Source organism: Leptonychotes weddellii, chromosome X (assembly GCF_054177405.1).
Source record: "Leptonychotes weddellii isolate Sample4059 chromosome X, ASM5417740v2, whole genome shotgun sequence".
In the NCBI taxonomy this organism is placed as follows: Eukaryota; Metazoa; Chordata; class Mammalia; order Carnivora; family Phocidae; genus Leptonychotes; species Leptonychotes weddellii.
The window spans coordinates 26199037-26209500 of NC_138385.1; the positions used below are offsets into that span (position 1 = coordinate 26199037).

General features: G+C 43.6%; 1 protein-coding gene across 2 annotated transcripts in view; it reads right to left on the minus strand.

The window, feature by feature from the left end:
* IL13RA1 (interleukin 13 receptor subunit alpha 1) overlaps positions 1 to 10464 on the minus strand; it is a 78672-nt gene that overhangs the window by 14370 nt on the left and 53838 nt on the right. The window contains exon 11 of one of the 2 annotated variants that reach the window (XM_081808350.1): positions 6299 to 6543. The exons of the other annotated variant lie outside the window; for it this stretch is intronic. Coding sequence (XP_081664476.1) covers positions 6538 to 6543 — 6 coding nt within the window. The 3' untranslated portion in view covers positions 6299 to 6537. Of the gene's footprint in view, positions 1 to 6298; positions 6544 to 10464 lie in introns of those variants that run through there. 2 annotated transcript variants of the gene reach the window in all.

Here is a 10464-nt window from a genome sequence, read left to right on the forward strand (position 1 = left end):
GGATCATGACCTGAGCCGAAGGCAGACGCTTAACGACTGAGCCACCCAGGCGCCCAAATAAAAATTAAAAAAAAAAAAAGACTTCAAGGAAGAACTATAAAAGGTTTTTGAGAGGAGGGGTCTTGGTGGCCCCCAAATCATGTCCCCTCTCCCTAAGTGGCAATCAGAGCTGCCGTTACCATTTCTCCACGCAGCCCCCAGATGGCAGCAGTGTGTTACTCTGGAGCTGCGAGTTGCTGGTAAGGGCTCTGCCTTGCGGTCTCGCTTGCCATTGCATGACTGCCCTGTAACAAGCTCAGATTTGCAGTTTCTTCACCCTGTGCCCAGAGGCTTGCCATGTGTCTTCTGGGAGTGAGGCCACTGCTCTTTCCCCGGGGGCTGGCTCCTGCACCCCTGACTCTTGAAGTTGCTTTGCTCTCATTGCCACCTGAGTGCCCTCCAACCTTGTTGGAAATCATGACCCAGTGGTTCCCGCCAACAACCTATAGTCCACACGTCCAAAACAGAATTCGTATTTCTCATCCGCCCCCTCCCTCACCCCCACTCCAGGCTTTGCTTCTCTATAGCATCTTGAACATCTCCCGTTCATTTGTCAAGTCCTGGTGAGTCCACCTCTAAAATATTTCAGATCTGAGTTCTTTTCTAATTTCCCTGGCACAGGAGAGCCTCGCCACCTCTCAACTAAGCTCCTACCTCATCGGCTTATCTCCATTGTCTTCCTCCCACAATCCATCCTGCTACCACCATCTGTGACTTTGCCCAACCTCTTCCCAGGACAAGAATGCCCCCTTTTGTGAATCTGTTCAGATTCGACTCACACTTCAAGGTTCAGATCATTCCTTCTACTGCCTGTCTACAGCGCTTCATTTGGACCTCCTTTTATAGCTCTAATTTTTCACACTCTGCCTTGAAGATTATTCATTATTTATATATATGGATTGCTCCCTCCCTCTCTTAGCCCAGGATGGCAACTACGTGGCACAAATTCTTCAAGTCATCCCCCCACCAGTACCCAATGAGAGGCATCACTAACGGATCTTAGCTGTCTTTCTGCTGAGCCTAAACTCAATCTCAAAATCCTTCCCAAAACAGTATCTCCAGGCAGAACTGGTTCACCAGATGGAACAGATGTCCCGTCCCTAGCTCAGACTCTGAGAAACAATGAGACAGAAAGCAAGTCCTATTCTTCTTTGAACCCACCACAGCATCTTATACATACTCTATACTCATGTAAAGGCCTCCTGAATGAAGGAATAAAGCAGTGGACTAGAGCAGACCCTGGTAGAGGGAATGCTGCTCCCAGACTCCACGGTTCAATTCAATCAGCTTTTTTTCACTCCAATGGATCTACTCCATCCTGCTGGTGGTAGTCACATGGTGCATATCAATATTTCCCAATGCTATCCAAGCCAACAACTTACCAAAAGCTGCATGACTAAGTGTTCACTCAGCAGGTGGAAGGAGCACGTACTTAACCACACATAATTTTCCTCAACCTACCATGCAGACTCCTAAGCCTGTTTTTCCGGCCTGCTTTCCAGTTTTCAGTACATTTAAAAATATCCTAAAGGGGTCATGCCATTTTGGTCCTAATGAATCCATGCTGAAGTGTTTCTTCATTATCACATTTCCAACATGCTTATATCAGTCCTTACCCCGAGTGGGGAGAAATGATACAACACAGATATGCTTTTGATTGCCACGTGCACAAACATTCCCTACGCGTATTAAAAGCTGGCATTTGGTTGTGTGGGGGGTGGGGCAGGGTGTGCGTGTGTATCGGGTTGTTTTGTTTTGTTTTCCCCAAGGAAAACTGAGTGTTGGTTGTGTAAGAACTTCCAAATTTCAAGGCCAATCTTGAGTTTTCACTTCTTTCATGGCTGACTTACTGTCCTTATCAAGAATTTCCAGAGCCCAGTGCAATACACAGTGACCCTAATGTGCAGTCAGAGCAATCTGGAAGGTGCGGGGGGAGCTACTTTGTGGTGACAGGGCCATACTCATTACTAGATGCCAATGCAGTAAGGTTTTGAGGGCCAAACAACTGTTTGTTCCTAAATCCTTGCACCTATATATAACAAAGTATTGGTATTCAAAAATCCACCATGAGCCTCGCTGGATCCTGATTCGAACAAACTATAGAAAAAAAAAAAAGTGAGACAGTTGGGGAAGTGTAAACACTGACTGGATATTTGATACTATTAAGCAATTATTGTTAATTCTTTTAAGTATGATAATGGTATTGCAGTTTATTTCTGGATTGATTTTGGTACTTCATGTTTTTTTTTTTTTTTAAGATTTTATTTATTTATTTGAGAGAGAGAGAACATAAGCAAGGAGACTGGCAGGCAGAGGGAGAAGCAGGCTCCCCGCTGAGCAGGGAGCCCAATGCAGGACTCATCCCAGGACCCTGGGACCATGACCTGAGCCGAAGGCAGTCCCTTAACCAACTGAACCACCCAGGTGTCCATACGTCACGTTTTCTTATCTTACCTTTTTGGAAGTGATCTAGATAGTCCATGATTTTCACTTTACTCATCATTTAATTTGGCAAAACTTTAAAGTTACCGGTTACCAAAGATTTTGGAAGCTATTTAAAAGTTTGCCTATAAACCTTTTAATCTTATTTACATCTATTTGATTTACTTGTTCTTAACAATTATGTTTAGACTACCCACAACACTTCGGGAGGCACTGGACAAAGTCAACCATTATTTTAAGTTGTTTTTTTTCTGACAAATTTGCAACAGAGAGAACATGAACTTATGCGATTTTCAGTAAATACAGGCAGAAGAGAAGTTGTATATTTAATCCCGGTAACTCTAAAGACATGTCTATTTTCATTAAACCCACAACCTTAAATTAGCTTTAATAATGAATACTTTCCCTATTGTAGTTTTTTTTTTTTTAATAAAAGGGGTCCTTAGTTTTTAGAGATGTGTACTGAAGTATTTACAGATGAAATGATACAATGTCTGGGATTTGCTTCAAAATAATTCATTGTGAGATGGAGAATGGGTGGAGGTAGAGACGAAGCAAGACCGATCGTGTTGATCATTGTCAACGCTGGAGGATGGTCATTCATCGTAACGGTCTCTCCACTTTTGTTTGTTTGAACTTTTCCATAATAAAAGATTTTTTAAAATCCACCATGAAAGCGGCAGCGTGATTTTGGAGAGGCTCCTCGGACGATGAATCTCACCCAGGAGAGGGAGCCCACAAACACGTTGGCCTTCCTTGACCACGTTAGAAAGGATGAACGGATCAAACGTCTTGTATCAGGAGGCAGAGGCCAAAAGGGAGGAGAAATGAGGCGAGGCAGAGTTTGAAAGAGAGGAAGGTAGGAAAGGCCTGGAACATGGACTCTTGCCAGACTGGAGAAGCCACTGTCAGCCACCGAAAGACAGCACTGAGGATGGTGGCAGCTGGGGAGAGAATACTAAAAGAAAGGAGTCGACTTGGGGCGCCTGGGTGGCTCAGTCGTTGGATGTCTGCCTTCGGCTCAGGTCATGATCCCAGGGTCCTGGGATCGAGCCCCACATCGGGCTCCCTGCTCAGCGGGAGGCCTGCTTCTCCCTCTCCACCACTCTCCCCCTGTGTTCCCTCTCTCGCTGTGTCTCTGTCTGTCAAATAAATAAATAAAATCTTTAAAAAAAAAAAAAAAAGGAGTCTACTTGGAAGGGGGAAGGTATCCTGTCTATGCACGCTGGCGGGGGCTGGTGGGATGCAGCTTGAACGTCCAAGCTATAAAGCAGGCTCACGTTTTGGAGAGAGCTGTCCTTGTTGCCCCTCCACTGCTTTTGGACACAGCACGGAGATAAGACGCTTGGGATTCACTCTTAGTCCAATTCTCAAGTCAAACAATAACACACAGAATCATCTTCTCGTTTTGTGTGCATTTTCAAATCTACAAGTCTTAGGTCAGCTGCTCTTTTTCGATGTCTGCTCCCATTATTTTTCTAAAAAAACAACTCCAGGGGCGCCTGGGTGGCTCAGTTGGTTAAGCGACTGCCTTCGGCTCAGGTCATGATCCTGGAGTCCCGGGATCGAGTCCCGCATGGGGCTCCCTGCTCGGCCCGGAGTCTGCTTCTCCCTCTGACCCTCCCCCCTCTCATGTGCTCTCTCTCTCTCTCTCATTCTCTCTGTCTCAAATAAATAAATAAAATCTTTAAAAAAAAAAATAAAAAAAAATAAAAAAACAACTCCAAATTGCCGTTTTCTTAACTGTGAATATTAGACCTGAAAGGCCCCCTGTAGATTGCTTACTGCTTTTTTCCCAGGTGAGAAAACGCAAACTAAGAGAAAGGAAGTGACTCGCCTAGCAGGCGCATGGTAGGTGCTCAATACCTATCTACTGAGTACGGTAGCGGGTCATACTAATCTGCCTCTACCAAGAAATTGGCATCAGATCTGGCGGGTTGGTGCCCATGACATATAGTTTGCACATCACTCCTGGTCGAAAGAAAATGATCCCATCAACAGAGAAGGCAAGCTTAGATTGTTCCTGGCTTAGGTACCTTCTTCCTCTATGATTCTAGTTCTAGTCTCTGTGGGTCCCCTATGTGCTGGCAAGGCAGCTCCTGGGTGTGAGGCTCACAGCTAACCCAGGCCTCCTCTTCAGGCTGAGGCTTGTCAATTGTCTTTTAGCCTCCTCAGTGCCCCCAGGTACTGGCCAGCCTTATTTTGGGCTGCGTGGCAGGGTGCACATTAATCCCCGTACATTAGATGTTTACACTGCACTCCCATCCTGAGAAAATGGTTAGTTTGGGCTCCAAACAGCCTATTGTACCACCAAGGAGCAGCTATCTAGCATTATTTCTTCAGTTTCCATCTATCGCAGGGGAAGGAAGGAAAGGGAGGGAGGGAGAGAGAGAGAGAGAGAGAATGGAAGAAAGAAAGAAGAAAGAAAAACTACTTTTGATTTGGGGGCGCCTGGGTGGCTCAGTCAGCTAAGTGACCAACTCTTGATTTCAGCTCAGGTCATCATCTCAGGGTTGTGAGATCGAGCCCTGAGTAGGGCTCAGCACTCAGCGGGGCGTCTGCTTGAGGATTCTCTCCCTCTGCCCCTTCCCCCTCCTTCTTTCTCTCTCTTTCTCAAACAAATCTTTAAAAAACTACTTTTGATTTTAAGTGTTTTTAGAAGCATAAAAAGAGCTAAGATTCTGACTTCCTAAGAGTTGGATATAGAATTCTTTTTCTCAAAACAGTGCAATTGGAAAATGTCATGCTACTACCAATTCAATACAGTGAAGGCAAATAGTGTAACATGATACTGTTAAAGCAGGATACATTGCTGCCACCACGATTCTCATTTTCGCATAAAGGAAAAGGAGCAGCGCCTGGCCGGCTCAGCCGGTGGAGCATGCGTCTCTTGATCTCAAGGTTGTAAGTTTGAGCCCCACGCTGGGTATAGAGAGTACTTAAAATCTTAAAAAAAAATTACACGCCCAAGAAGACATCTCACTGTGAAATTTTAAAACACTAGAGACCAAAAGAAAACTTTTAAGCTTGCAGAGAGAGAAGTTACACCCAGAAAATTGGAAATCAATAAAGGAATCAGACTTTTCAAAAGCAACGCTAGAAGCAGGAACATAGTGGAATATGGCTTTCAAAAATCTGAAGGGAAATTGTTTCTATTTAGGAATGCTTCACCTAGGGCTAATTTTAATCATATGTGAAGATATATTCAGATACAGAAGGGTTTTATTAAAAAAAATTACCTCCCTCGTGGACGCCTGGGCAACCCAGTCAGTTGAGCATCTGCCTTCAGCTCATGTCATGATCCCAGGGTCCTGGAATCGAGTCCCGCATCGGGCTCCCTGCTCAGCGGGGAGTCTGCTTCTCTGCCCCTCCCCTGGCTCGTGCGCATTCTCGGCATTCTCTCTCTCTCTTAAATAAATAAATAAAATCTTTAAAAAAAAAATACCTCCCTCGCAATCTTTCTAAGGAAGTGAGTACAGGATGTAGTCTGGCAAAACCAGGGCATAAAGCAAGAAAGAGGACCACCTGAAATGTGGAAAGGAGAGTCAAACAAAGAAGAGATGCAAAGGGCACTCCCCGGATGACAGTTGGGTGGCAGGCCCGGAGGGCAAACATTCCAGAATGGATCGGGAAGCCAGCAAACTCCACGAGGGTTGTCTCCAAGAAAAAGAAATGGAACTCATTGATTACGTGTGATAGGTGACCATGCCGAATGGAGTTTTGTGGTTCTGTCAGCAAGTTTGGGGCTGAACTCATGACAGGTACTTAGAAAAACAAATCAAACCAAAAAAAAAGAGACAATTTGGGGAAGACAAGATAAAGGAAATACAATTTAATGGTACTGTACATGGATCAACTGTGCATACTGATTATACAAATATTGCAAATATTAAATATTTTAACCAAAATTTTTTGTATTTGTAGAAGTGTGAGTGCATGTGGAGTATGTCTGCGTGTGTGTGTGTGTGTGTGTGTGTGTGTGTGTGTGTGTGTTGGGGACATATAAGAGAGCTAGTTCCTCATCTTCCATAGCAGAAATTCAGAAATAGGTAATTTCTAAACCTAAATAAAAATAAGAAATATCATTAAGTATTCGGGCGTTAGTCAGAAGAGTTAGATACCAAAAGAACCAGCTAAAAACGTTAAAAGCAGTTTAAAACAACACAAATTTATTATCTCACACTTCTGTAGGTCAGAAGTCCAACAAAGTATGATTGATTTTCTGCTTGGGGTCTCATAAGGCTGAAATCATGTAGTTGGCCAGCCTGGGCTCCTATCTGGAGACGCTAGGGGGAGATTCAGCTGCCAGGCTCGTTTCACATTGTTGGCAGGATCCAGTTCCTTCCAGCACTTTCTAACAGCCTCTTCCATTCCCAAGCCCATGACAACACTTTGAGGCCTTTCTGTGCTTTGACTCTTCCATTTCCAGCCTGAGAAATTTCTCTGCTTTTAAGGGCTCAAGTGATGAGATTGGACCCACCCAGATAATCCAGGAAAATCTTCCCATTTTAAGATCTATAATCGTAATGACATCTGCAAAGCCCCTTTTGCCATGTAACATAACATTTTCACAGGTTCCAGGGATAGGGTGAGGGCGTCTTTTCCGGGAGCAGGAATCAGGGGTCAGGAGTGGTGGGGCAGGAGACCACTGTGTTTTATAAGCCCTGTGGTATTCTTCGATTTTTAAAATTATGTACGTTGGGGCGCCTGGATGGCTCAGTCATTAAGCATCTGCCTTCGGCTCAGGTCATGACCCCAGGGTCCCGGGATCGAGCCCCGCATCGGACTCCCTGCTCAGCGTGAAGTCTGCTTCTCCCTCTCCCACTCCCCCTGCTTGTGTTCCCTCTCTCGCTGTGTCTCTCTCTGTCAAATAAATAAATAAAATCTTAAAAAAATAATAAAATTAGTTTCATTTTGATCAAATAAAAACCAGAAAGTTAAATCCAATGACCAAATTTGCAAGTATTGAATTCAAAGGGACTCTATTTTAGGTAACGTATCAAATATCATTATAGAAGCAATCTGTATTATACAAAAATCCATTTTTGTGTCTCTAGGCAAAATGACCTACGATCTGCAAAGCATGGTAAGAAATAGTTGTTGGGCACCATCATGGCTGGGCCCTTGTGGAAAATTCTGATTTGGATGGACCCCAGGGCTCATCCAACGTATCAACCCCTCTGTTCGTACTGTTGTATTAAAGGACCCACTCTGGTTATTTTTGGCAGTTAACCGCTCATGGCTATTTCCTGTAGCAAATAGGAAAGGTGACCGTAAATGCATTTTCTTGATATGCAAAACAAGTCATTATCTCAGTTTCTGTTGGATGTCAGAATAGAGCTCATCTAGTCCAGTCTCCTTATTTTACAGATGAGAACACTGATGCCCAGAGAGAGGAAGGGACCTGCCCATGGCATTGCTTGTGTCTGTAGCAAAGACCCCCACTTCTGAATGAGTTCCACAACTTACGGCCACTGTTAGGAACTTTGGATGGGATGAAAAATCGCGAAGTCTAACATCTTCATCTACAGGTAGGGAAGCCGATGCAAACAGGAAGAAATGTCTGCCCAAGGTCATTTGGAACTCGGACATTCCACTCTAGGTTACTTTGCCCTGTGCAAAGCACACAGATGAATAGAATGCACAAATGAATCTGAAGACGCTGTAAAAAGCTCGCTTAAATGGTTTACATTCTCAAATAACTTCTGTTTGATAAGCAATTTGGCAACAATTTGAAAGAAAATGTTTCTTCTTTAGGTAGCTTTCTTCTTAGGACAAGTAAATATATCACTGGCCTTCTAATACTGGCTCTCATGTCAGGCTGACTTCGTTTCCAATTCTGTCTCAGTCATTTACTAGCTGGGTGATCTTGCATACACAACTCAATCGTTTTATTTTTTTAAAAGATTTTATTTGAGAGAGAGGGAGGGAGGGAGAGCGCACGAGCTGGGGGAAGGGCAGAGGGACAAGCAGACCCCTCACTGAGCGCAGAGCCTGCCACGGGGCTCAATCCCGGGACCCTGAGACCATGACCCGAGCGGAAGTCAGATGCTTAACTGATTGAGCCATCTGGGAGCCCCCAACTCAATCATTTTATGTCTCAGTTTCTTCATCTATAAAATGAAGGTAACAATGTCACCTATCTCATGGGCGTCACGTGGGAATTTAGTGAAATAATACATCTAACTTGGCACCTGGTAGCCACTCAATAACTATTTTCTCTTTTTATGTAATGTTTATACCTAATAAATGTTGAAAACTAGCAGTCAAATATTTTCCTGTTGCTAATAGTGAACTAATAGTGTGACAATTAGGAAAGACAGTTAAAGGCCAAAGAACCTTCAGGAAGAATTCATCCTGGGGATTGATGTCAAAAATATCTAGCATATCCAAATGCCAATAAATCTCCTCCCTCGCTTAAAGTAAAAGCATGCCAAGACTTAGCTACAGTATTTACAAGAAACTTACTGCTTGATCTAATCATCAGGGTTTAAAAGAAGAGTCTCTGAAATAAGTGTTCTTGTTTCCTTGCTTTCTTCTGAAACTACTAATACTCTGATGGCATAATGTGTTTCTCATGTGAGCTTGTAAACGAGCAGGACTTCATGGAAATGACAAAATGGTAAATTACTCTGGAAATCAAATGTACTTCAATCATTCTGGCTCCTCTCCCCGAGACAAGGTGAACATGTTTATGACTACAAAAATGTGTTTTCCATAGATCTCATATAGATAAGCAACCTCAAGTGTCTGTACTCAAATGTTTTCTGTCATAATACTCAGTATATTGATGTATTAAGCAGCAAAGCTTTCTTATTAAAAACACAACTATACTTACCTGGAGACAGATTTCCAGACTCTTCTTGGATCATTCTAGATGGTTACAGAAATAACCTCACCGAGATCAGCAGCCCCTACCCACTCCCTAGGGTTTGGATCTTATAAAGATTCAGGGTAATTAATAAATGTGGTCTGGCTAAAGACCCATTCCTAGAGCTTAACACTGTTAAATAACAAAAACTCAACTAAGTAAATTTGAAAGATCTAATTGGCTTTATTATTTGACTCATGAATCCAGCAGCATCCGCACCTAATAAGTAGAGAAGAGTTCAAAAGAGCCACAGAGGGGCGCCTGGGTGGCTCAGTCGTTAAGCATCTGCCTTCCAGCTCAGGTCATGATCCCAGGGTCCTGGGATCGAGCCCTGCATCAGGCTCCCTGCTCGGCGGGGAGCCTGCTTCTCCCTCTCCCACTCCCCCGCTTCTGTTTCCTCTTGTTGTCTCTCTGTGTCAAATAAATAAATAAAATCTTAAAAAAAAGAGCCACAGAAAAGAAAAGGCTTTTAAACGTAGAGAGTGAGGGGCGCCTGGGTGGCTCAGCTGGTTAAGTGTCCGACTCTGGATTTCAGCTCAGGTCATGATCTCAGGGTCATGAGATTGAGCCCCACATAGGTGGCTCCATGCTGGGTGTGGAGCCTGCTTAAGATTCTTTCTCTCTCTCTCCCTCACCTTCTGCCCCTCCTCCACCTTCCCTCTCTAAAAAAAATTAATAATAAAGATAGGGAGTGGAAAAAAGGAAATTATTAGCAAGGAATCCATTGTTTTAAGCAAGGTCACCCTCCTAAGGGGAACGGAAAGGGTCTATCAGTAAAATTCCTAGTACTGGGCAGGAAATTCCATGTTGGCTGGTTAAAGGTTAAAGGCTGAAACTGCAGTTACGTATTAAGTCTTGGCTTACTGACTTGGGTAAGTGACACCATGCTGGGCCCGTGGTTTTCCTTTTAACAACACGAATGAGAAAAAAAAAAACCCTCCATGACATTGAAACCATTTTGCTGTAGTTATAGAAAATATGAAACCACATTACCATCTCTTAAGAGGACAGCTATTGAAAACTGATTATTAGGCTCAAATCTAACCTGCTCATGTGACTAATTTCTAACTGGGGGTCCCCCATCATGTATACCAGGACAGTCTCCTTAAGAA